This window comes from Lynx canadensis, chromosome F2 (assembly GCF_007474595.2).
Source record: "Lynx canadensis isolate LIC74 chromosome F2, mLynCan4.pri.v2, whole genome shotgun sequence".
Classification (NCBI taxonomy): domain Eukaryota; kingdom Metazoa; phylum Chordata; class Mammalia; order Carnivora; family Felidae; genus Lynx; species Lynx canadensis.
The window spans coordinates 37,040,884-37,068,714 of record NC_044320.2 but is presented as its reverse complement, the minus strand read 5'-3'; the positions used below and the strand labels follow the sequence as shown (position 1 = coordinate 37,068,714).

General features: G+C 40.0%; 1 protein-coding gene across 1 annotated transcript in view; it reads left to right on the top strand.

Moving 5' to 3' along the window:
* Window positions 1–23,265, top strand: part of SPAG1 (sperm associated antigen 1) — a 69,837-nt gene extending 46,572 nt beyond the window's left edge. The window contains exons 13-19 of the mRNA XM_030303864.1: window positions 2,300–2,452; window positions 6,734–6,900; window positions 10,043–10,175; window positions 12,062–12,188; window positions 20,678–20,833; window positions 21,806–22,177; window positions 22,280–23,265. Of these exons, the coding sequence (XP_030159724.1) occupies window positions 2,300–2,452; window positions 6,734–6,900; window positions 10,043–10,175; window positions 12,062–12,188; window positions 20,678–20,833; window positions 21,806–22,177; window positions 22,280–22,411 (1,240 nt within the window). The 3' untranslated portion in view covers window positions 22,412–23,265. The remainder of the gene's footprint in view (window positions 1–2,299; window positions 2,453–6,733; window positions 6,901–10,042; window positions 10,176–12,061; window positions 12,189–20,677; window positions 20,834–21,805; window positions 22,178–22,279) is intronic.
* The last annotated feature ends 4,566 nt before the right edge of the window (window positions 23,266–27,831 follow it).

Genomic DNA, 27,831 nt, shown 5'->3' with positions numbered 1-27,831 from the left:
TTCAGTGACTTTCCATCAAGGGTATTTTGACAGGCTCAATAAAAATGAATGTTGCCTGATAATTCTTCGCTTTTGCTCCTCTGCTGCTCTCTGCCAGGCTTCAAATTAGGAGACTCTGTAGGGCCTTAAAAGTGTTAATTTGAATAGTTAAGTTTTTGTAAGCTCTGGTTTAAAAATTCTCTGTGTTTTTATGAATGAATGCCTTTTTTTTTTCTTAGCAGAATTTCCATTTATAAGCTCGTATTCATTTTCAGGCTTGTGGTTAAAGAGAAAAAACCTTGCATTTACTAGGCTGGGAGTGCTAAAAATTAAATGCATCATCTCACGCAGTGTTACATTCCACGCCTACCTCAAATCCATCTTGAGTGGCTAAATAGCACCTTGGGCATTGGAAGTCTGTGGTGAAATGGGGTAGTTGTGGGGAAATGAGGTAGTTGTGTAAGTATTACACGTATTTACAATCCCTCTTCATGCCATTAATATCCCCGAAGCGTGAAACTAAGCTAGATTTAAGGCAGTGGTACTAGTGATAGATCCTGATGCTCAGAGATCTGTTTTCTAGTGTTTAAAAGCTTTTACTTGATCTTCATTTCTAAAATAACTTTTGGAGTGGCTCATTCGGTTAAGCATCCGACTCAAGTCATGATCTCACGGTTTGTGAGTTCGAGCCCTGCGTTGGGCTCTGTGTAGATACCTCAGAGCCTGGAGCTTGCTTCAGATTCCGTGGCTCCCTCTCTGCCCCCTCTCCCGATTGTGCTCTCTCAAAAATAAATAAATGTTAGAAGAAATTTTTTTAAGTTAAATAAAATAAAGTAACTTTTACGGCTTACAAAAGTAATACGTATGTGTTACAGAAAAAAATTTTTAAACCCAGTACAGTACGAAGGAGATCATTAAAATAACCCATAATCCTAACACCTGGGTGGAACAAAATGTGTTATTTTTTAAAGAACTGAAGCTAATTAATGACAGCCTCTATGGTACACAGCCCGGGAGTGCACCCACACGTGCAGTTGAGTATGACGTGGAGAATTGTGAAGGAGTCCCAGTGGCAGATGACTCCAGTGAAGTTCCTTTATTTATAGTGTTTTTGCACTGTTTTGTGGTAGAAAGAGCATTGGTTCAATCAGGTGTTTGCTGAAGTGCTTCCTCTGGCCCAGGCATTGATCTCTACACTGGGAATATAGTGGTGCTTAGGACAGGCGGTGTCCTTGCTTTCCTGAAGCTTAAATTCAAAAGAACTGACATGTGGGCAGATGGCCCCATGTCTCTCCATCCCCTCACCTGCAGGATGAACGTGGGACTGTTTACCCTGCAGGCTTGTGAGAATGTCTACAGTGACCAGCACACGGTAGATGTCCTGTCAGAGCTTGCTCTTTGCCAGGTCACTGTAGACAGGAATAGACAGTAGATCCCCAAGACTGCTGGAGAAAAAGTAAAGCAGCCCTCACTCGTGCTTTCCCTGCAGCTGATCTATAAGCTGCATGGAACAGAAGAGTTAACCAGAAGAGCAGACCTGCCGTCCCCAGTGTGGACAGTCTGGTGCAGCAGATGCTCACTCATGGGTTATATAGAAAGTGGGCTCTTCCGAGGATCTGTGCACACCATACTTTACAATTTTAGTTAAGTTTGTTAAAACTAAGTATGATAGTTTTCATTCATAAACTCAATCTTTTGATTGTATGTTCTAGTGATGTTAGAAATACTTCGTAGCCTAAAAAGTGCAAGATGAAAATTCATGATTTATAAGGAATTCTCATATACTTCCTTGATTCCCTCCAGTTTATTTTTTAAGCCCTTTGGCAGCAAGTAAATCATAATAAACTGTATGAAGTTCAGAGAGCTGATTTTCAAAATGTATTGCAAGCTTCTGTGGTTCTGTGCTAAGGTGCCTTGTTAAACACATAGGTGTAGATAAAAATTTTCCTTTTAATCCATCAGTAAGTAACAATCTTTTGAAAGCCTACTTTGTACCTGGTGCCACGTTGGGCTCTGTTAGGGCACAGGGGAGGGGAGGGGCATTGGAGGGGGTGAGACACATTGCCTGCTGCCAGGGAGCTCAGGCTCAGTGGGGGAAAGAGTAAATGCCAGAGTGCTTTGGAACTGTTTGAAATGAGGTATGCAAGTTTGATTGCTCTTCTACTCTGAGTTTGCCTTTCTAGTATGTTCCTAGGTCCCCAATATGGACTGGCAGATACATAAAAATATTTCTGAGAGTCTGGTACTGTAGTGTACGTTCAGTTAGTATAAGTTAAAAGTAATTTTCAGAACAAGTGACATGTAATATTTTTGTCTTTAGGGCTCTGGAACTTCATCCATTCTCCATCAAACCTCTTCTTCGACGAGCAATGGCCTATGAAACTTTAGAGCAGTATCAGAAAGCTTATGTGGATTATAAAACGGTGTTGCAAATGGACTGCACAATCCAGCTAGCGAATGACAGTATTAACAGGTAACCTAACCCGAAGCAGTGCCTGAGGTCTAGTTGTTTTACAATGGAGCTACATTTTTCTCTTCCCCACCTGCAAGAACTACCAAAGTGTAGACTGTTCTGTTATTTACTTTGCATGAATGATCGCCTTCTCTCACTCCCATCAAAACCAAACAGTTCTTTCTCTATAACTTAATTTCTAACTGTCCTGCAGTACATTTTGAGTTGTCCTCTGACACCTTTGTATTTGTTTCCTGGTCCATTTATTACTGTTCAGTAATTATGGTTTTTTTTAACTTAGGGTACAGATCTTTGCTGTTCTGAGTGCACAGCATTTAATTTCAGTATTTATAAATATCTGTGGAGTTAGGAAGTGTTTTCAGTGATGTTGTAAATCAGTACTAATTATAGGACAGGATCCAAAAATGTAGTGAAAACTGCCATGTTGAATCTTCTTCTCCTACAGGGTTTGCACATGCTCATTGGCACCACATCTGTCAGTGGAAACATATCTGTTGTTTCTCCTCAGGAGAACGGATGTCTTCATGAGCCTGCTAGATATTTGTGTTATATGCCCTTTAGACACTCATCTAGGATGAGTATTAACTTACAATGGTGAAATAGCAAAGAATTTGGATCTAATTTATATTATGACCTATTTACCCCCTGAGTGAGCATGGGAAGGTAAGAATTTCCAGACTTCAAATGGCTTTCAGGTGAAATTTGAAAATTACTAGTTGGGCAATATTTCTAATTATGTATAATATTTTCTGATTCCATTTGTCCAAAGTATAATCATGTGCGTTATGCTGTGCCCCGTGTTGGTCTAGTGTACCATGTCCCCCACCCCCCCCACCACCTAAAGAGACAAAATGGGGAAAAATAATATAGTCTCTGTATTTAAGCAAACCAGAATATAGTTAGATGAAAAAAACACAAGACAGGTTATCTCCCACTGTGAAAAATGGTTAGGAAGGTGGGGGTTAACAGGCCAGGCCACCTTTGTGTAGACTTCAGTTGTTGGAGAGAGAGTGCCTGAGGTGGTCTTTGAAGAGCACTGATGGGACATGAGGAGACCTTGAGCAAAATTTTAGGAAATGAGAGTGGCATGTTTTGGATTAATTCATTTTATAAAATCATGCCTTACCTTCCTACATTATTTCACCACACTTTGGAGAAAACTGTCGGAAAGATTTGTATGTAGAGCCAGTGGCCATCTCCTGGAACGTTCACTCTCTGGTCGCGTGGAACCTGTCTAAAAGGGATATATACTGTTTATTGGATCTAGAGTGGGGCTAGCTGGAACCTTGGGCATTCACAGACTCTTTGATCTTGATCTTGTAAAATCAGGCAGCATCACGTGGGAGCTCTCCAGCCATTTGCCCTGTGGCACAGCTGCCTTGCCAAAGTGTCATCTACTGCCACATATATGCTTGAAGGTACTTTTCTTCTTTTTTGTCTAGTTAATTCCTTCCTATCAGGAGAGGGTCTGCTTCCTCTAGGAAATGACTTTCACAGATACACCCACCTCCTGCCTCACCATACATGTATTTCAGGCTCTCTTCCCAGTGACCCCAGAACACTGTGCCTTTTATTACACAGCTTCCATATTATTTGTAAATTCTCTGTCCCTCTCTTTTTGTAAAATTATTTTTCTCTCATTCTCCTGGAAGTTCTGTGAGGTCAGGAATTGTATTTTATCCATCTCTGTAGTTGAAGTACCTCATACAGTAAATATCCTCAGTAAAATGTGTTGAATGAAGTCATTCCCTAACAGTGTAATTCACTCCTGTGGGGAGTGAAATAGAAGGTAGTTGGGGAATATAGAATCCTCTCATGGTTAGAGGTTCTTGTGAAACAAAGTTGGGAAGGCCCCTGAAGTAGCTGACAGAGAGGAAAGGCCTGTTGAAAGGTATTTTAGGAAATAACAGTTCACAGTGATAGGCTGGAAGGTCTGAAGGGAGAAATCTATATCTGACAGGCTGTAATTACATTTCTGAACCTGCTGCACTATATAGTTTTTAAAAGTGAAGTACAATTCACAGAAGGGAAAACTGTTTTAAAATATATGATTGAGTGGCCTTTTAGCACATTCACATGTTGTATAACCACCACCTCGCTCTAGTTCCAAAACATTTATCGTCCCAAAAGGAAATTCTGTTCCCATTAAGCAATCACTCATTTTCCCTTATCCCAGCCCCTGGAAACCACTAATCTGCTTTCTGTCTATGGACTTCCCTATTCTGGGTAGTCCCTATAAGTGGAGTCCTAGAGGAGGTACCTTTTGTGTTTGGCTTCTTTCACCTACACAGTGTTCTCAGGGTTCATTCTTGTTGCGGTATATGTGAGTGCTTCATTTCTTCTTATAGCTGAATAATCCATCATACGGATATATATCATTTTGTTCATTCATTCATCAGATGGTGGACATTTGGGTTGTTTGCATCTTTGAGCTGTTGTGAACGGCCTGCTTTGAACATTTTGTGGACAGGGTTTTGTTTATATACCTGTTTTTGGTTCCTCTTGGTGTATACTCAGGAGTGGAATTGCTGGGTCATATGGGAATTCTATGTTTAAACTTTTTGAGGATTGTGTTATACTTTTTATATGTCCTCATGAAGGTCCTTTTATATAGATTGACTTGTAAGTTTTTTTTAATTGGTTCTTACTGATGTTTTATAAGAAGGTGAGGAGGCTTTTTTTTGCTGCATTTCTTCTATAAAATATCAATTTTTAAAATTTCACTGTTCCTTTTCATGAATCCCATATTTATGCTTTTCCATGTGAGCAACAACAGCTTTTTTTTTTTTTTTTCCAGTTTAAACATCTGTGCTTATTTTGTTTCTGTCTTCCATTAACCATATTCCTCTCTTCCTCTCCAGGAATCTTATATGTTAAATTTCCCTGCATATACTTATTTACTCCCTGGCAACACATCATCTCTTTTCAGCTGCTTCTTCCTTCCTCTCTGCTGGTAATACAAGTTTTGCTTGAAAATTCTTTTTTCTAAAGCTTTTTTTTTTCTGCATTTGTGGGTGGTTTTACATTATTTTTCAAAAAAAAAATTTTTTTCACTAAAATATGTGAGAGTTGGTTAGCATAACCAATTTCAGCATAACTGAAATTTCAGTTTAAAAAACTGGGGAAAAAGTATGTGCATTGTATTTGTGCCTAGATAAATAAAAACTATTCGCACAAAAAGTACTATTGAGTTAACTAACTTGAATGCATTCTCCTAATTACCAGTAAACCTTCTCAGTCTTGGGGCACACCTTTTTTTTTTTAATTTTTTAAAAATGTTTGTTTATCTTTGAAAGAGAGAGGGAGAGAGACAGTGTGAGCTGGGGAGGGTCAGAGACACACACACACACACACACACACACACAGAATCTAAAGCAGGCTCCAGGCTCTTAGGTGTCAGCACAGAGCCCCACGCGGGGCTTGAACTCACAAACTGTGAGATCATGACCTGAACTAAAGTCGGACGCCCAGCTGACTGAGCCACCCAGGTGCCCCGGGGCATACCTTTTGGAACCAGTTTCATTTCAAATGCATGATTCAATTTTGTTTTAAGTCTAAATATATTTTGTGTGTTTAAAATGATGACACAGTGATAATCGGAGATGTTAATCTGAACCTTTTGATGGTCATGAGTAAATGTCAGTAATACAAGGGCCCTTGTATTAGACTCCAGTATCTTGTCCCTTCATCATTATGTGTTTGAAAACGTAGTTAATGGATAATTTTAGAGGCAAAAAAAATACAAGGTAAGAGTCTCTTAGCAATATGGAAATGTTTTAAGAAAAAACAGCATTCCACATTACAGCTTGTCCTCATCACTTTCGGCAGCTAGTCTTGAACACCTGTCTTTGGTGTATGGTTTGGGCATAGAAATTCTGAAGTGCTTTTGGTTATTCTCCAGAGTAATACATTATCAATTTAGTAATTACATTAAATGTTATGCAAGACGTTTCTTTTAGGCCTTCTAAATTTTGCTTTTATTTTTCACTTTTTCAAAAAAATAGTTTTATTGCATATACATTAAAAATATTTTTTGAACCAGTTAGAAAGGCCTTCACTTTTTTCTTCTACAAAAAGGATCTAAAGTTAACATAGTTTTTGGCAACTTTTAAAAGTCCTTCTAAAGACCATTTAAAGGTCTGTGGACAGCAGACAGCTTAAGACTGTTTTCTGCAGGGAAGTACACAAATGCAATGTTTGTAAATCTTACTCTTGATTTGAGCTTCATGGATATAAAAAACAAATGGCATGATTAATCAAGAAAATTCATTTTCTTTTTAGGATAACAAGAATTTTAATGAATCTGGATGGACCAAGCTGGCGGGAGAAGCTGTCACCCATTCCTGCTGTGCCCACTTCCACACATTTACGAGCTTGGCAGCCTGCCACAGAGACACCCCCAGACCAAGTGGGAGACTCCTGTAGCCATTCCCAGCCTGGCATCACAGGTAGGGGAGGCCTACAATCCTTTCTTGTGCGGGTTGTCTTGAGCTGTGTGTATATCTTCTCGGTAAAGCAGAAGGAGAAGGACATGAACTCAGGCATCAGACCCAGGTTTAAGTTAAGACCCTGTTCTCCCTCTAACTAGTCTTAAGTTGTTTCATGCATCCAGTGTCCTAGTGTGTATGAAAGGAGGAAATGTAACTATCTCATGGAGTTCTTAGGAATAAATGGAGATGTGCATACAAAATAATAAAGGTTAAGTTAGCATAATTATTAATAAGAAAAAGAAATAGCATTAGTTTACTACTATGCCTATATGTGGCAGGGCTAAAATAATAAGATTGGTGTGTTTGAAATAATAAAGTAAAATCCTACAATGTAAATATCTAGCAGGTATTTTCTTCTGCCTTATATCATAGTTGTTAACATATCTGCATTCCCTTAGTACCGACCTCATCACGTTGTACAGTGTTTAATAAGTGTTGACTTCACTCCTGCTTTCTGCGTAAAGCCATTGAGGCCCCATTTCTCCTGCCTGCTTAGGAACTCTATGTATATCTCCTTGAGCCTCATCTTGCAGACACCCTGAGATTCCTGAGTCATGATGTTCCAGTGGCTTCTCTTAGACCCTCACCCTCTTCATTGACTAGAAAGAAGATGCAGGGAACATCTGCTGAGGCTTTAAGATTATTTATTTATTGAAATGCTTATTTATTTATTTTGAGAGAGAGGGAGAAAGAGCGTGCGCACGTGTGCCAGCAGGGGAGCGGCAGAGAAAGAGGGAGAGAGAGAATCCCAAGCAGACTTGGGGTGAGATTGTGACCTGAGCCAAAATCAAGAGTCGGAAGCCTAACTGGCTGAGCCACCCAGGTGCCCCAGGGCTTTATGATTATTTAGCAGTCCTTGGAAAATCATGGGGCTCTCTGGTTTTCTAGAGTTTGCCATTAGAGCCTCGCACAAAGCATTTGGTCAGTAAAGGGTAGCTGTTTGTTAACAGAGTGAATATACTAACTGTACCGTAGATATGGGATAGCTAATTATAAGCACAAGTATAATCAGTTCTTTCTGTTCATTTTTATGTGATTATTAGAATAGATACTGAAGGTTTAAAAACACTGGGGGAGGAAAAGCTTAAGGAAAGTTTTTCAGCAAGTTATATAAGCCCTAAAACAGAGTAATACTCTGTTTATGTTTTAGGGCTTATATATGCTAGATTTATGGGGAGTGTCATTGGCCCCATTGTATGAGATCTTTTGAAACATGACACATTAGAAATACTCTGTGATTGGGATGCCTGGGTGGCTCAGTCGGCTGAGCTTCTGACTCTTGGTTTTGGCTCAGGTCGTGATCTCAGGTTTCAGCAGTTCAGGCCCTGTGTCGGGCTCTGTGCTGATGGTGCAGAGACTGCTTGGGATTCTCTGTCTTCTTCCTTTTTCTCTGGCCCTTCCCTGCTCGTTCTGTCTCTCTCTAAATAAATAAATAAACTTAAAAAAAATTTTTTTTTTAATATTCTGTGATTTAAAGTAAAAGATGAGAAGTTACTACTTCATGCCATTGTGCAGGGGACAAATAAGATTATTGTTAATATTCCAAGTTTATATTACAAGTTTAGTGTATTAAGATTTTTAGATTATAAAATTTAAAGATACTTTAAATTTTTAATTTATGGATTTTTATATCAGGTGACTCCATTGGGTAATTTACACAGATTTAAAACTTTAGATATTCATACTTTATGTGTGTTAAAAAATTTTGATTGCAAGTAACAGAAAATCTATTGACAGGTTGTAAGGAATGGTTTTGGCTCATGGAACTGAAAGGGCTCAGGCAGGCCCTAAAACCAGGCACAGCTCATCAGGGCTCAAGTTCTGATGGAAAATAATAGAACTGCAGCAGTTTTAGGCTTCATGTGTGCACTTAAGAATGTCTAAGGGGAGAGAGATGCCATTGCTTTGGGTGGCATTAATTTAACAATGAGAAAATATGTTACACCTAAAACCCTAGCTTTTTTATCCTGTTCCTTTCTTGGCCCAGAATCTAATGGTAGTTACTCTAATGGGTCATGTGTCCATTCCTGAGCCAGTCCCTATGATGAAGGAATGCCATGCCTGGATTGGCTTAGGCCTGAGTTCTTGATCAGTGGAATCAGCTTCCCCTGAACACCTGGGGTTAATAGGAGAGGGGTGATTGCTGAATGAATATCAAGGCACTCTTAGGAAGGGGAAATGGATACTAAACAGAGAGTCAGCCATGATCACTGCATGATAACAGGTAATGGTAATAGTTGGGACTCTCTCTTTGAAGATAACAGAAAACCCAACCCTTTATGGCTTAAGCAATAAAGGTTGTTTACTGGCTCGTACCGTGGAAAAGTCCGCAAGTAATGTAGCTGCAAGGATGGTTGGATTCAGGAATCGGGGATTCTTATTTAGCTCTCTATCTTGACCTCTCTCTTGCTCTTTTCAGCCCATTTTTAGACACACAGACTCTCCCCTTGTATCATCGGATGGCAGAATAGCTCCTCCTTTCCTCCTCATTTTCCACTGGAAAGAGCCAAGAATTTTCAGAAGCTGCCACAGAAATCTTAAGTGTATCTTATTGGCTCTCATAGGCCCATCCCTGACCAATTAGATTATTGTGGCTAAAGAAATAATATGTGCTGATTAGTAAAAAAATAAAGATTACTCCAAATGGTAGGGCTAGGGTACGGTTTGCTTTACCTAAACTACAGGACAGAGGGTGGAGGAGGTGTGATTTTCCAAGGAAATGTGGGGCCAGATGTCTGCCTCAGGCATGAACAGGTTTGTTTGTTCATTTTTCATGAAATAGTTTTCCCACCAAACACTGTAGATGTTTGTATCTTCAGCAGAGGACATACCAATATGGATAAAATAATATAATTACTTATATTTTATGTTCTAATTTGAAAAAATATTGTAATAATTGTGTAATTTTTACTTACAGCCAATTTGTCTTTTTAATTTGTATACCAAGTTTTGTTCCACGTAGACTTCAGCTCTGCATGGTATGTGTGGTCAGGTTAATTTGCAATAGAATATCTACTTACAGATGTACTGAAGATTTTGTAGAGGTGCTTATATGAATCCTTCCTCTTTTTTTTTTTTCCCCTTGGGGGGTGTCCCATAGATGAAAAAATGTTTAAAACCCTTAAAGAAGAAGGAAATCAATGTGTAAAGGACAAAAACTATAAAGATGCCCTTAGTAAATACATTGAATGCTTAAAGATTAACAACAAGGAATGTGCCATTTATACAAACAGGCAAGTTCTTTGTAACTTTATGTATTTCTTACGTTCATTTTTTTTTATTAAAACATACAGACAAATTAATTGCCGAATTTTTTTCCCATCATTTTGACAATTTATATAGCATATTGTGCTAGGTGAGTATTCTTTAAAGAGATGGGGCCATAGAAGTTCCAGAGAGATGGAAAGCATGAGGCGGGCTGGGCGTCTGGTTGGTCTGCGACACAGGTTCCGCAGGCCGTCCTCGCCGCCCTGACGTTGCTGCACTGTCCCGTCTTGGCCGTTTGGACCCACTGTGGCTTAGTCAGGTCTGCGCATCATCCTCCGTGTAGGAGCAGGAGTCACCTCCCTTTCAAACTAGTTCTTAAGTGTCCTTTTTCTCTTAAAGTCCTAAGAGAGGGGACCAGCATCCTTCAGTGCATAGCAAGAATAGGCAGATTGTTCTGGAAAGCTGTTTACAGGCCATCTATACCACATAATGGTAAAAGATTGCTCTAGAAATCTGGTGATTGAGGAATTTTAGGAGTAAGTAGAGTCTGGGGTGATGAGGAAAAAGGCTTAGTTCCTAAAGAGCAGGGACTCCCAGCACAAGATTTCCTAGCTATTTCAGATGAATTCTTTTTAATTTAACTTCTCACTGCTTTGTTTTTGTACATGTTTTCCTCTATTGGCAACCATTTTGCCAAAAATTTTGTCATTAACTCCAACAGGTAGTTTTCTACTCTTCTTCTGTTCAGTCTCTGCGGTTCTGGGCATTAATGGTCACTCAGTTTTCCCTGGAAACCTCCTCTCCTCTTGGCATCAGTGCAGACACTCACTTGCCTGGCTCTTTTCTTCCTCTATGGGCCTTTCTTTCCCAGCCGTTCTCGGGGTTCTGAAGGTGTAGGTCCCTTTTTCACTCTGCATGCTCTCTGAGCCATTGCATCCTCCCTTCAGTTCCATTACCTTTCAGTTGTGTCCCCCCCCAGATCTCTGTGTGGGCTCCAGACCTAAGCACTCCACTCCTCTCTGCCTTCCTGACCAATGTGTCCCTCTCCTAGTGTGTCTGCAAGCTCAGATGTCCTACTTCTAAATTCCTCTTGGGGGAGCCTTTCTCTCCGCCCTCCCCTTCACCCATGTCCCATCACCACTGTCTCCTCCGAGATGTCTGCTACCCCTTCCACAGAACAGACTTGTTCCCTCTCGTCTCATTCTCTGAATTGCAGCACGACTAATCTTCCTAAAACATGGTGAACATGTTAGCCCCTATTTGAGAACCCATTGGTGGACTTGCTGGAAGCTCAGGATAAAGCTCAGGCTCCTTGCTCTTCCCCATCTGGCCTGACCGCCCTTCTACCTCATCCCTGCACCCAGCCAGCCATATGGCACTTAGTTCATCAAGAGTACCTTGCTCTCTGTCTTTCACTGTGAGACTCTGCCGTTGCTGGGCCATTGGCCACCCTCTCCCCTCCTGCATCTTAACTCTCAGCCCAGTGCCTTCACACTGGATAATTCTCACCTCCCACTCTGGGCTTCAACTTAAATGTAACTTCTTCTGGGAAGTCTTCCCCGATTACTCTTGCCTTTGCCTCAGCCCCACCAGATCTGGTAAGATTCTCAGCTGTGTGTTCCCAGAGCATCCTGTTCAGATTTTATTATGTTTGCTTATTTTAATTGTCTCTTCCACTTAGACTGTAGCCTTCTTGAGGGGCCTGAGCTGTACTTGTTTGCAGTTGTATCCCCAGTGCCATAATTAGAGTATATTGCAAGAAAATGCCATAATTAGAGTAAAATGTTAGGCTTCAATGAGACAGCCAACAGACTTATTGAGCTATGTTCTGATTGTTATTAACTATCTAAATTTATAGTGTTGTCTTTGCATTTCATAATACGTAATTGCTTTCATAATTACATTCTACCAGAGCTCTATGTTACTTGAAGCTGTGCCAATTTGAAGAGGCAAAGCAGGATTGTGATCGGGCACTTGAGATAGATAACAGGAATGTAAAAGCGTGCTACAGACGAGCTCTGGCTCATAAAGGACTCAAGGTGAGGAAATCTTCATTTTAATAAGTAAATTTCAGCTCTGAAAATAATATGTGGTTTTTATGAACATGAATCTTGGGAGTGAGATTATCCTGGGATTTAATCCTGGTTCTATGCTAACCAATCTTGAAAGCTTAGAATAGGCCTCAGATTTCCCCTACCTTTAATGTGGAGCTAGATATTTTCTAAGATTCCTTCCAGCTCAAAAATTATTATTTTATTTCCGGATTTTCCGAGGACTTTTGTTAGTTAATGATAGATCCATTTTATGGAACAGGAAGGTTTGTTACTGAATCACTGAAGGCAACCACTGGATTCCTCCACCAAAGGATTGAGGTGTCTGTGGGGTGGGAAGAAGGCATCAGAACGGAAGCTTGGTTCACCAAGTGAAAGTTGGTAGAGACATCAGAGATTGGTGATTTGGGCCTTAAACTGGCTGCTTTAGAGTGGCATTCTTCTCTAAGAAAACCACACCATTATTTGCAAAGAAAGTATTGTATAATTACACTTTTCTTTAGGCTGATTCTTCTGCATGGAAAACTTGAATGAATGTATGTATTTGTAGAAAGTAATGTCACAAAGAAAAGTCAGAACATACTGGGCTATGGCATTTCTTGAAATTGTTATTTCTTAAAAATCAACTTGATTAGGGTCTAATAATGAAATTCACACATTGTAAGCTTTCACATCTTTTAATTTTTTTCTCTTCAGAGGTTTTTTTAAATTGAGATACAACTGACAACTAACATTGTATTAGTTTCAGGTATACAGCCTAATGATTTGATTTGCACAATGATCACCAGTAAGTCTAGTTAGCAGCCCATCAGCACACATAGTTGAAATTTTTTTTCTTGTGATGAGAACTTTTAAGATCTATGCTTGTAGCAACTTTCAAATATGCAATACAATATTATTAATTGTATCACCATGCTGTGCATTATATCCAATGAGTTCTTTCTTTCTTAACTGGAAGTTTTTGCCTTTTGACCCATTTCACCTACTCCCCAGCCCTTGTCTTGCCTCTGACAACCACCAGTTTGTTCTTTGTGTCTGTAAATTCAGTTCTGTTTTTGGTCTTGTTTTCTAAATTTCACGTACAAGTGCAGTCATAAGGTAATTGCCTTTCTCTGTCTTACCTCACTTTTAGCATATGCCCTCAGGAGCCATCCATGTTGTTGCAAATGGTAGGATTTCCTTCTTCTGTATGACTGTAAATAGACCACATTTTTTCTATCTGTTCATTCATTGATGGGCACTTAGGTTGTTTCCATGTCCTGGCTGTTGTAAATATTGCTGCCGTTAACACAGGAGTGCAGAGGTCTTGCAGATTTCATGTTTTCGTTTCCTTCAGATAAATACCTAGAGGTGGAATTGCTGGATCATATGGTAGTCTTATTTTAGTTTTTTGAGGAGCCTCCATACTGTTTTCTATAATGGCTATATCAGTTTCCATTCCCACCCACAGCGCACGAGGGTTCCCTTTTCTCCGCATCCTCACCAGCACTTGTTATCTCTTATCTTTTGGATGATTGCCGTTCTGACAAGAGTGATACCTCATTGTGCGTTTGATTTCTATTTCCCTGCTGGTTAGTGATGTGGAGCATTTTTTCATATACCTGTTGGCCATCTGTATGTCTTCTTTGGAAAAATGTCTGTTTAGTTCCTCTGCTCATTTTTTAATCAGATTATTTTTTCGATATTGAGTTCTGTGAATTGTTTGTGTACTTTGGATAACTGCTTATTAGATACAGGATTTGCAGATATTTTCTCCCACTTGGTAGTTTTCATTTTGTTGATGGTTTCCTTCACCGTGCAGAAGCTTGATGTAGTCCACTTATTTATTGTTGCTTTTGTTACCTTTGCTTTTGGCATCAAATCCAAAACCCAAGACCAGCATCAAGGAGCTTACCACCTATGTTTTCTTCTAGAAGTTTATGGTTTCAAGTCTATGTTCAAGTTTGGTCCATCTTTTTTTTGTTGATATTTGTATGTAGTGTAAAGACAGTGGTCCAGTTTTCTCAACAGCATTTATTGAAGACTGTCCTTTCCCCAGTGAGAATTCTTGGCCCCTTTGTCATAAATTAGTTGACCATTTATGCATGGCTTTTTATTTCTGACCTCTCTGTTCTGTCTTATTCATCTCTGTGTCTGTTTTTATGCCAATACCATACTATTTTAATTACTGTAGTTTTGTAATGTAGTTTTATTTTTTTTTATTTTTAAAATTTATTTATTTTTGAGAGAGAGAGAGACAGAGACAGAGCATGAGCAGGGGAGGAGCAGAGAGAGAGGGAGACACAGAATCCAAACCATGCTCCAGGCTCTGAACTGTCACCACAGATCCCGATGTGGAGCTCAAACTCCTGAACTGCGAGATCATGACCTGAGCCGAAGTTGGACGCTTAACCAACTGAGCCACGCAGGCACCTCTGTAATGTTTAAAATCAGGAAGTGTGATGCTTCCAGATTTTTGTTCCTTTTCAAGATTGCTTTGGCTATTCGGGGTGTTATGTGGTTCATATAGTAAGTTTTAGGATTGTTTATTCTATTTCTGTGGAAAATGCCATTGGAATTTTGAATAGGGATTGCATTGAATCTATAGATTGCTTTGGGTAGGGTAAACATTTTAAAGGTATTATTTTTTCCCATCCATGAGCATGGAAAGTCTTGCCATTTATTTCTGTCTTCTTCAGTTTGTTTCATCAGTGTGTTATAGCTTTCAATGTGCAAAGCTTTCACCTTCTTGGTTAAATTTATTCCTAGGTATTTTATTCTTTTTGATGCAATTATAAGTAGAATTGTTTTCTTAATTTGGTCATTGACTTTTGAATAATGTAAATTCTCATGTAGCCATCACTCCAGTCAAGGTAAATATTAGTTGCATCTCTCTAGGAAATTCCCTATGCCCATTTTTCTTTATTTCCCTTATTCTGCCCCCCACTCCCAGGCAGCCATCCATCTGGTTTCTATCATTGTAGATTAGTTTTGCTTCTTTTTGACAGTAACATAAACATAGTCCTATAGAATTTACTGTTTGACTTTTTTTTTTTTTTTTTTGCTCAGCATAGCATCTGAGAGTTAATCTGTACTATGTGAATATTAGGAATTGTTTCTTTTTAAAATTTTTAAAATGTTTTTTATTTATTTTTGAGAGAGAGAGAGAGAGACAGAGCGTGAGTGGGGGAGGAGCAGAGAGAGAGGGAGACACAGAATCTGACGCAGGGTCTAGACTCCAAGCCACCAGCACAGAGCCGATGTGGGGATCGAACTCATGAACCTCGAGATCATGACCTGAGCCAAAGTCTGATGCCCAAACGACTGAGTCACCCAGGCGCCCCAGGAATTGTTCCTTTTTTATTGCTAATTTTTATTACTGACTATACCACAACTTTTTTTTTTAACATATTCACCAGTTAATTACATTCAGCTGTTTCTAGTTTGGGGCTATTAATATAGCTGCTATGATTTTTCCCCGCCCACATGTTATGAACTTGTTCATGAATTGGTACAGCAAGAGACCAGCTGTGAGTAGGAGTGGGGATGGAGAGAGATGGTCAGATCATGAAAGGCCTGGGGGTCATGCTGTGGTGACTGAGCTTGATCCTGAAGGTGGTGGGAACCCCTAAAGGCTACGTGGTCAAGGAGGGCACAATGGGTCAGATTTGCCAGCAGTGTGGAAGGTGGATCACTGGGGACCCAGCACGGAGTAGGGAGATTGGTTAGAAGCTACCAGGTCAGCTGCCTGAAGGAAGGTAATGGCAGAGGGAAGAGAGAAGGCCTATTAGTTTGCCGGGGCTGCCATAACAAAGTACCCACATCACGGGTTAAACAACAGAACTTCATTTTGTTAGAGTTCTTACGGTTCTTAATCTTGAGATTAAGGCATCAGCAGGGATGGCTCCTTCTGAGGGCTGTGAAGGAAGGATGTGTTCTAGCCCCTCTCCTGGGCTTGCGGTTGGCGGTCTTTTCCCTGTATCTTCACGTTGTCTTCTGTCTGTATATGTCTGTCTTCCACTTTCCTCTTTTTTTAAGGACAGCAGTCATATTGGATAGGACCCACCCTAATGATCTCATGTTAACTTGATTACTTCTTTAACGAACCTATCCCCAGGGGTGCCTGGGTGGCTCAGTCGGTTGAGCGTACAACTCTCGATTTCGGCTCAGGTCATGGTTCCTGGGGTCATGGGATTGAGCCCTACATCAGGCTCTGCACTGACAGCGTAGAGCCTGCTTAGGATTCTCTCTCTCCCCCCTCTGCCCCTCCCCCGCTTACACTCACTTGCTCGCTCTCTAAAAAATGAAAAAGAACCTGTCTTCAAATTACATTCTGAAGTATACATTCTAAACTGCTATGGGTTAAGACTTCAGCATAGGAATTTTTAGGAGGGGAACACAGCCCGTAACAGAGAGATTAACTGAAGGTTGTTTGAAGGTAAAGTCGACAGGACCTACTGAGCAGATGGACAGAGGAAGGAACAAAGGTGGTACCTCCAGGGTTACTGGCTTGGGTAGCTGAGTGGTGCAGTGCAATAATGGAGGGTATTCAGGAGGAGGGAGAGACTTGAGTGGGGAGGGGGATAGTTAGGTTTGACGTTACTGAGTTTGAGGTAATTCTTTTAGTTCCTGCCCATCACTGATGGGGAAATACTAAAAATATATTCTGTAAAACCTGGTTTTGTTGGGAGAGGGCGGTCATGTTTTTCTACAGTGCAGCATATGAGCTGTGCTCGTTGCGCCTTGAGGAGTCAGGACTTTCTGCATCGCACATGCACTGAGGTTGCCGCGCGGAGGCTGTGCTGTGACCTCCAGACCATTGGAGCCACGCAGCTGCCTGCCCTCCCTGTCGCCCCTCCCAGTTTGTTACAAAGGATGCAGATGAACAGCCGGGTAAAGAGGTGCATCGGCCCAGGTCCAGAAGGGTCCTGAGCATGGGAACTCCCGTCTCCATGGAGGTGGGGTGCGCCACCTTCCCTGCAGGTTTATGCCATGGTGCGCACGTGACCTGACCCCCCCCCCCCGACCCGACTCCTGCTTTTTTTGTTAGCAACACGCTCATTTATAAACCTCATGTATAGATTCCTTAGATGGTATGTGGCACCATGAATTAAGAGAGGCTTCTTCAAAACTCCCTCAGCTTTCTCTGAGCTTGATGAATTCAGGTACGTGAGGGTAGGTGTGTGTGATGACTCACGAGTGTATGCGTGTCCAGACTCTTAGAGCAGGTTTACTCCATGCTGGTTGCCTGACTCTTGGAACTTGTCTTCCTGACGCAATGTGAGAGGTGTACCTAACGAAAGACTTTCTATACTCCTTTGGAATGCATTCTAGAAATTATACTCTGCAGAAAGATGATCCCAAATTTGAGTAATCCAACCCACTAGATTATGAGGCCAGCAGTTTGTTTTTCTGGTTTGATTTCTTGCAGTTTTGTTTATACATCCTGTAGTTTGAGTTATGTGCCAAGCTAATTTAGTTTCAGTATCTTCAAAAGCAACAACTGCTTACAAAACGCACTAGAAGTCATGCCTGGATCCACTTCCTTGGCGTGTCTGGGAGGGGCTGGCACAGAGGCCCACGAGGAGCAGGTGCCCTGCCTGTAGTTAGTAGCACGCGCACACACATGCCAGTTTTAAAAATCACGAGGCTTTCACTTAGAATTCCTTTTTCCCCAAGTTTTTGTTTAAATTTCAGTTCACATACAACGCAATACTAGTTTCAGGTGTAGAATTTAGTGATACAGCACTTAGTGTAACACCTGGCGCTCATCACAGTAAGCGCCTAGATCCTTGATCCCCAACACCTAGTTCACCTGTACCCCCATCCACCTCCCCACTGGTGACCATCAGTTTGTTCTCCAGAGTTAAGAGTCTTCCTTGGTTTGCCTCCTCCCCCACCCCCTGTGTTCATTTGTTCAAATTCCACACGTGAATGAAATCATATGGTATTTGTTTTAGAATTTCTTTCTTTAATCGAGTGCCACTTACGTACGTGCTAGACTGTGGGAGCAGAGTGGTAAATAAGACATCGTGCTTGCATTAAGGAATTTGCAGCCAATTAATTGGGTATGCTAGAAGGCCAGAAATATCAAAAAGTAACATAACTCTTATTACAGTTTAAGTGCATCTATTAATATATATATTATCACAAACACATGTGATTATATATATATTTTTTAAGGCCTAATGGTGTAATTAGCAACTTTGAACGTCTTCCTTTTTGCCAGAGCCATATTTTTCTCTTCGTGTATGCTCTGCTCTTCCCTCCCGCGTGGCTGTTTGTCTTCAGGTCTTGTGTTCTCTGACAACTGTGTCAAAAAGACGACTCCTTTGGGGTGCCTGGGTGGCTCGGTCGGTTGAAGGTCCGACTTCGGCTCAGGTCATGATCTCACAGTCTGTGAGTTCGAGCCCCACGTCGGGCTCTGTGCTGACAGCTCAGAGCCTGGAGCCTGTTTCAGACTCTGTGTCTCCCTCTCTCTCTGCCCCTCCCCTGTTCATGCTCTGTCTTTCTCTGTCTCAAAAATAAATAAACGTTAAAAAAAAAAATTAAAAAAAAGACTCCTTCCTCCTCGTTAGTATCATCGGAAACCTTGGTTTTCTTACTTGCATTAGTGATAGTCCATACTTACTCATTTGTTTACTTTTTTATATTGTTTCCCTTCATAAGACAGAAACTTCTATAAGGGCCAGGGCCAAGCTGCGTGACCATTTTTGGGATCTGGCCCGCGGGCCCTTGTCTTCCAGTGTCTCCACTTTTCTGGCTCTTTTTCTCTTTACATTTGCTCGCCTCTGTTTTAACTCTTATCGAAGTGTATTTCCTATTTTCTTAGGTCTCCTTCAACCAGACAGATTGCTCTTTATGCATAGATTTTTCTTGAATGGGTTGAAAAACCATACATACTGACTCTGACTGGTGGACTTTCATTTCCAAGGCTGTAGCTCACAAATCTGTTTTCAGGCTTCTCGCTAGGATTCCACAACTGTATTCCCGTTCACTTTCTGGTCATTGCTGCCTCGATCATCCCAAGAATTATCTCTCTCTGTGCCTCAGTTCCCTGACCTTTTAAATGGGGACAGAAGTTAGTATGTGCAGGGCTGCTGTGAGAGTAAACTAATACTTTCAAAATGCTGAGAATGGTCAGAGTTAGCAGGAACTACCTCAGCTTGCCCTGCTGCCCCACTTGCTTGCCTTTCGGTATGGTTCCTAGCATGAACACTTAGGATGGAAATACGGTGTCATTTGGGTTCTCTGTAGCTGGTTCCAGCTGTACTGTTGTGACACAATGGTATGTGATTTGTTCCTAATAGTTTATAATGTACTATCGTTTGTAAACAATTTACCTTTTTTAATGAATTTGAGCAGATTTAAGTTTATCTGTTTAAACAAATCACTTTTGCTGCAGTGTCCTGCTGGACAGAGGGAGAAGGGATGTGGCATCACAGCTAGTCCCCCAGGAACGTCATGTAACCACAAGCTTAGCTTCCCGTGCCCCAGCCTCCAGAGCAGGCCGTTATTGGTAGGTCATGAATACTTAGGGAGGTTATACATCATTGCAATTCTTTGCCTCCTCACAGAATTAACTTTGGCTTAATCAGAACATTGGTGTAGTCTGTAGTTCTAGAATATGGCCTGTCACATCAGACTGATTTTGTGGCCTCTGTCTCAGCTACCACATTCTGCTATGCGTTTAGATGCCTTTTCTTTGCCCTCAACCTCTCCCAGCGTATTGTCTGACTCGATGGAAGAATAAATGTCGACGCTAGCCTATTTGAACAGTATACAACTTTGAAGGGTTTTATGGTACAGGATACGATGTGACAGCTGACATTTGTATCACCCTTTATGGAAGTTCAAACCGCTCGTATTACTACTTCATTTATGCTTGGTACAGCTTTGTGAAAACTTGAGTAGGAAAGCTTTTGTTATCCTTAAAGATGAGAAAACTGAAACTCAAGAGGTTAAATAAGTAGGATTTTGGTGTTTTGTTTTTTGTTTTTTTTTTAAGTTTATTTTGGTGGGGGCGGGACAGACAGAGGCAGAGAGACTGAATCCCAAACAGGGTCCACACTGTCAGCACAGAGCCTGACTTGGGCTCAGACTCATGAACCGTGAGATCGTGACCTGAGCCGAAATCGAGATTCGGACGCTTAACCAACAGCCACCCAGGCGCCCCTTTCCAGTTTTTTAGGTAGGTACTAACATGAGGCTGTTCGTTCATTTCGCAGACAGCAAACGCCTCCTGTACATCCAGGACTGATGGTTGTGATACACAAGTGAACTGGAGTCTGAGAACTCCAGATTCTGTGCTCGCTTTTACGGGTTTTAATATTTCAGTCCGAGACTACTTTGTAGGCCTGACTTTGTAATCTGGGCACTACAGGGAGCCCACCGCACACATTCTGCACCACTCCGTCCCTCAGTCTCACTCCTGCTTGGGTTAATCTGTGCCTCTTCTTTTGTCATAAAAATTATTTTCTCTGCCTTTCTACTTTCAGGATTATCAGAAAAGTTTAAACGATCTCAATAAAGTTCTTCTGCTGGATTCAAGTATTATTGAGGCAAAGATGGAACTGGAAGAGGTAACCAGACTCCTTAAGGATAATGCATCATTCAACAAAGAAAAAGAGAGAAGGAAAATTGAAATTCAAGAGGTATTTGTATTTGATTAACTTTGAAAGTACTCTTTTGGGGATTTCGTAGATGCTAAAATCCTATTTCTCTGAGTTCTACAAAAAAAAATTTTTATTTTCTTTTTACTTGGATGTCCAGTAAAGGCATTTTAACCAGTTATAAAGACAAAACTTTCCTTTGCTATAATTAGCCACTGTAGATCCCAGCTTGTGTCCATCGAGGGTACTGGGAGTCTGCATTCCTGAGGTTTCTCCTTTCTCTCCCCCAGCCACCCCCACCTGGCCTATAGTTTGCATTGTTTCTGCTCAGATTGCTCTGGAAGCCTATTTGCTTCAGGGTACACCTGGAGAATCCTGACAGGACTCATTCAGTGTCAGTGGCCCTGCCAGCCATACCCCATAGGGATTTTTTTGATTGATTGAGACCTTTTTAGCACTCTGAAACAAGACTGGCCTAATTGGAGATTTTGGAGTATCCCAGAATCAAACGCCGTGTCTTGCGCTCTAGCTTTTTCGTTTGGCATCCGTGAAGAATGTCAGCTCATGAATTCCTGTGTCCTTGTGGATGCTAATATCATATCCCATTTATCATACATTTCCGCTAAGAGTAAGAGGCGAATATGTGAGAGAAACTAGAAGGATTTCCAAGGAGGGAAGAAAAAATATTTTAAGTTCATGTCTCTGTTAAATGTGAGGAAATATTTGTCACGAAAAAGAGGTAAAGTTGTTATAGGTCTTCTTTCATAGAAAACTAAACCTCATGATCATATTTTCAGTGTCAAAAATTTTTTATACTTAAAAACATACTTTCATGAATGGATACTTTAACACTTCCTAAAAAGAGTAGGTTTTCCTATTCATTATAAAGTATACACTTTTTTCACTTAGAATTTGACTAAAATAGAGTCTACCAGTGTTTTTCAGTTCTTTCCCATTTTAATAATTTGTGCAGTGGCTGTTGTGTCACAGTATAATTTTTTTTTCCTCATGAAGGTGAACGAAGGCCATGAAGAAGAGCCTGAAAGGACCTCTGAGGAGGTGTCCAATGACTGCTTTGCCACCAGGAAGGAGGACACAACCAATGGGCCACCAGCATACTGTGAAACACTCCCGATCGCCAGGCCTACCAGTGCCTATGAATTTGGTCAGGTTATAAATGCCCTCAGCACGAGGAACGATAAAGAGGCCTGTGCACACCTTTTAGCCGTCACTGAACCGAAAGATTTGCCAGTGTTGTTGAGTAACAAACTTGAAGGGGATACATTCCTCCTCCTCATTCAGTCTCTGAAAAATAATCTTATTGGGAAAGATCCTTCTTTGGTGTATCAGCATCTTTTCTATCTAAGTAAAGCAGAAAGGTTCAAGGTAAGTGGCAAAACATGGATACTGATTTTTGTTTTAGGGTATCTGTAACTTTAAAATGTTCATTTTTAAATGAAGCTAATACAGTTTTTCTCCTTCTTCCAGATGATGTTGACACTAATTAGCAAGGGCCAAAAGGAGCAAATTGAACAGCTCTTTGATGACCTCTCAGACACACCAAACAAACATTATACTTTAGAAGATGTACAGGCCCTAAGAAGGAAGTATGAGCTTTAAATGAAGGCTATTGTTAGATTTCTTCCATGCATGTAGGAGTTCCAGTAGTGCTAATGGGATGGTATTGTAATAGCGTTGCATGGATAAAACCTGGTTTCGAAAAGATCCTTTGGTTTGGACTGTAAAATATTTTATGTATTTTTATATAGAGAACATGTATATTCTACGATATGCTTTTATTAGTTGTAAATATTTTCCTACGTACCAGAGCTAACATCTTTATATTTAATAATAAGTACATTTGGAACTTGTTCAAGTACATTTTAATTTATATTCTAAATTTTCTTTTAATAACTCGTTAAAAATTTGAGTTCCATTCCTTTGGGCCATAAAGGATTCCTCTTAAGTTTCATAGAAGTGTATTTCTTTAAAAGTGAAAATCATTAACAGTGATTATTATATCACCTTTATTTCCTGCTATGATATATATATATGAATACTATTTTATACTACTTCTGGATTACAATCCGCTAAGGTGAAATGTAACACTTAAATCTTACAATATGAAATGATTATTAAATAAATTAACTTAGAGCTATAAGAGAACTTCTTTTCTCACATGGAAACATTGCCTAATAATTAAAGAACAAAAATTGGCAAAAATTTCTACTACTTACTACTTTTTACTAGATTTTAAAGTGCGGTTTCCCAAACAACTGTATAAAAGCAGACTAAGCCTGCATTGTCCCCTCCACATTTTCCCCAACGTTTAGATGTTGTCTTCACCCTTTTTTCCCCCCCCCCCCCCCCAATTTATTCCCTCAACGGAAAAGTGAAGTCTTATTAAAATCTCCTTTGTTAACTGGATCAAAGTAAAGGTATTTCTTACAATAAAACATTCAGGTCTCTATCAATGTACTGTCATTTATTGCTATAGTTTTTATCAAGTTCTTTTTCTGGAGCATTCTGTCTTGAGAAGTGAGTATCACAGGTGAGTATCACTTTCATTATTTGCATATTTAATCTTTTGGAATTAATAGAATTTTAAAGAATCATTGGGGGTAAATGGTATCTTTCAAACTGACATTTTTCTTTTTAACTCTTTGTTCATTAATGAAAAGCTGATTCTCCTTTTTTAATGTTAGTAAACTTTACAGTAGAGACATAAAAAGGAAACTCTTTTGTTGACAGTTACGTACCCAGCACCTAGCTGCACGGGGCTGTCTGGCAGTGGTCACCTCTCCTTCAGAGGAGGTGGAAAGCTGTGAGTGCCCAGCGGTGCCAGTTGTGTGGGTCATGGCTGGAGAAACCCGTTTCTGTCCAGTGACAGCCAGGGTACTGAAGTGGGAACTTCATGACTGAGGGGAGGGAAGACAAGGTGAAGGAACTGTAGATAGGAATATCAAAGAGCATTAAAAGAATGCAGTTCCTCAAGACTTCAGCAGGAAGTCTGCCCATATGCCTCTGGGAGTATCCCACTCAAAGACCTCCCCACCAGATTGCCCCACTGGGTCCACAAGCCTCCCCAAAGCCCTGAGTTAAATTCACGCCACCTCTCACTATGTGCTGGATCCCCGTGCGTGCTCCTGAGCGGGGCAGTGAGAGCAGGCCCGGTGATGAGAGTTTTCTCAGAAAAATGGACCAAGAGTCTGTGGGCAAGGGAGAAATCACACACTAGAGCTGTGGAGCTATAGCACCACCTTCTGGAAAACAAAAGGTTCCAGCAGCTAGACTTGAGTTACAAGAAAAGATGGAAAAGTTTAAGAATTCTGCCACTAGAGGGAGCAAGAAGAGTGGAGCAGGTTCACCCATTCAAAGGCTGAGGACACCTCTGACGTAGTGACACCAGTGATAGTACCTCATCTGACGGCAACCAGTGAAGACTCGGGAGGCGTCTGTTACTTCAAATGTGAAAATAGCCATGCAAACGTACAAGGAACATGAAAAAATATTTCACCCTCCAAAAGACACCAATAATTCAACGACTACACACAAAGACATAGGATGTTGCAGATCTAGCTGATAAAGAATTCAGGATAGCTGTTTTGAAGAACACAACAAGCTACAAGAAAACTCAATGATATTAGGAAGGAAAACATGAAATCAACAGAAATTACAAAAAAGAACCAAATTCTGGAGTTGAAGAATTGAGTGAATGAGATGAAGACTACTATAGCAAGCCTCTGTAGAATAGAGCAATTGGAAGACAGAATAAATGACTTAGAGAATACAAATTCTCAAATGATGCAGAAGACCAAAGGGAGAAGGGGGCAGAAAATGTAGTTTGAAAAATAATTGAAAATTCCCCAAACCTGGGGGAAAGGACTTGAACATCTAAAGTCACAGAGCTCACATAGATCACCGTAGTATCTCAATGTGGAAACACCTCCCAGACATGATACAAGGAAACCACCAAAAATCAATCCTAAAGACGGCTGGGGGAGTGTAACTTACCAAGGAAGCCCCATTAGGCTGTCCGCGTATTTCTCCGTGGCAAAACCCTAGAATGACATTCAAAGTCTCAAAAGAGAAAAACTTTCAGCCAGAGTTACACTTCAGTGATGAAGGAGAAAGACTTGCCCAATAGCCAAAGCTGAAAAAATTTATCACCACTAGGTCTACCCTGCAGAAATGCTGAGAGGAGTTCCTCAAGCTGAAATAAAAAGATGCTAATCAGTGACATAAAACCATCTTTACACTGGTAAAGGTGAAAAATACCCAAATTTAGAAAACTCTAATTCTATAAAATGGCATATTAGCCACAACTATAGTATACCATCTTAAAGAATTAGAATTTTCTGAATTTGAGTACGTTTCACCTTTTCCTTTAGGAAAAGAGTATTAAAAATAACTTGCTACTATAATTTGCTGACAGTACACAATACAAAAAGAAATCTGATGTCAGAAAATATATATAAGAGTAAAAGATGAATAGACCCTTTATAGACAAATGAAGATAAGTTGCTATCAGCATAAAATGGACTCTTCCATGTATGAAATGTTTTATGTAAACCTCATGTTAAAAAATTCAGATTCACAAAAGATAAAGGGGAAACCATATATACGACTGTGGAAAATCAGTTTACAGAGTTGAAACAAACGGAGAGGGGAACAAAAGGGAGGAAAGAACTGGGGAAAAGGAACAATGGAAATCTAGAACAGGAAGGCAACCAGGAAGATGGCAGTTGTAAATCCCTACATATCAATAATTACTCTAAATGTAAATTGAATTCACCAATCAAAAGGCACAGAATGGCTGGATTAAAAAAAAAAAAGACAACCATATGCTCTGTACAAGAGACTCACTTCAGCTTTAACACATATAGGTTTAAAGTGAAGGGATGGAAGAAGATACTACTTGCAAGTGAAAACCAAAAGAGCAGGGGTTACTGTACTTGCCCTTAGACCAAACAAACCAAGCCAAGAGTGGTAAGAGACAAAGAAGGTCATTATATAATAAAGGGGGTCACTACAGTCAGATGATACAATAATTGTAAACTGTATGCACTCAACATTGGAGCACCTAAATATATGAAGCAAATACTAACAAATCTGAATGGAGATGTGGAGAATAGAATAATAGTAGAGGACTTTAATACTTCACTTAGAGCAATGGGTAAATCATCCAGACAAAATCAACAAGGAAATGTTAGAATTAGATCATACTTTGGACCAAATGGACCTAATGGTCATATAGAACTTTCCATCCAATAGCAACAGAATATATTCTTCCCAAGTACACAAGGAACATTCTCCAGGATAGATTATATGATAGGACACAAAACAAGTCTTAGCAAATTTAAGAAGATTGAAATCTATCTTCTGACCACAATGGTACGCAACTACAAGTCAACAAAAGGAAAGCTGGAAAATATGTAAATATGTGGAAACAACACAATTCTGAACGAGTGGGGTCAAAGAAGAAATTAAAGGAAATAAAATTTATCAACTGAAAATGGAAACAGCAAACCTGTGCAAAAGCAGTTCTGAGAGGGAAGTTTAGAATGATAAATGCACATGTTAAGAAGTTAGATCTCAAACAGCCTCACATTACACCTAAAGAGCTATAAAAAGAACAAACTGAGCTCAAAGCTAGAAGAAGGAAGGAAATAAAGATCAGAAATAAGAGACAAGAAAAAAATACAAAAAAAGAACAAAACATTTTTCAAAAAGATAAATGAAATAGACTGTTAGCTACACTAAGAAAAAAAAAGGCAAAATCAGAAATGAAAGAAGAGACATTACAGAAATACATCGGATCGTAAGAGTCTACCATGAACAGTTGCATGCCAACAAATTAAGTAATTGAAGAAATGGATGAGTTCCTAGAAACACAGAATTCACCAAGACTGAATCAGAAAGAAACAAAATCTGAACAGATTAATAATAAGAGATTGAATTAGTAATCAAAAGCCTCCTAACAGAAAATTCCAGGATCAACTGGCTTCATTGGCAAACTCTACCAAACGTGAAGAAGAGTTAACAATCCTCAAACTCTTCCAAAAAATTGAAGAGGAGGGAATACTTTTAGGCCAATTCTATGAGGCTGGCATTACCCTGATATCAAAGCCAGATAAGGACCTACAGGAAAACTGAAGACCCGTATCTCTGATGACTGTAGATCTGCAAATTCTCCACAAAATATTACCAAACCAAATTCAAGAACACATTAAAAGGATTGTACACCATGACTATGTAGGATTTATCCCTGGGATCAAGCGTGGTTCAACATGGGCAAATCAGTTTCATATACCACCATTTAATAGAATGAAAGATAGAAATCACACAGTCACCTGAACAGATGCAGGAAAAGCATTTGACAAAATATCCTTTCATTTTAAGAACTCTACAGACTGGAAACAGAAGGAACATACACAATAAAGGCCATACATGACAAGCCCACACCTAACTTGCTCAGCAGTGAAAAAAGCTTTCCTCTAAGATTAGGAACAAGACAAAGATGCCCACTCTCACCACTCCTAATACAAGTGTTGGGAGCCCTAGCTAAAAGAATTAGGCAAGACAGAAATAAAAGGCATCCAAATTGGAAAGGAAGAAGCAAAAATTTTCTTGCAGTTTATGTTGTATATAGAGAAAATCCCGAAGACTCAAAAAAGTATTGGAACTAATCAATAAATTTAGTCAAGTTGCAGGATATAAAATTGACAAAGAAATCAGTTGCATTTCTGTAACCATAAGCATCTGAAAAAGAGGTAAAAACTATCCCATTCACAGTAGCATCAAAAACAAAATACCCAGACTAAATTTAACCAAGGCAGGTCTGTACAGCAAACACTACAAGACATCATTGAAAGAAATCAAACCTTACACAAATGGTAAAGGATTCCATGCTTATGGATTGGAAGAATTACTACTGTTAAAACGTCCCTATCACCCAAAGCCATCTATAGATTCAATGCAATCCCTATCAAAGACCCAATGGCATTTTTCACAAACATAGAAACCAAACCAAACAACGA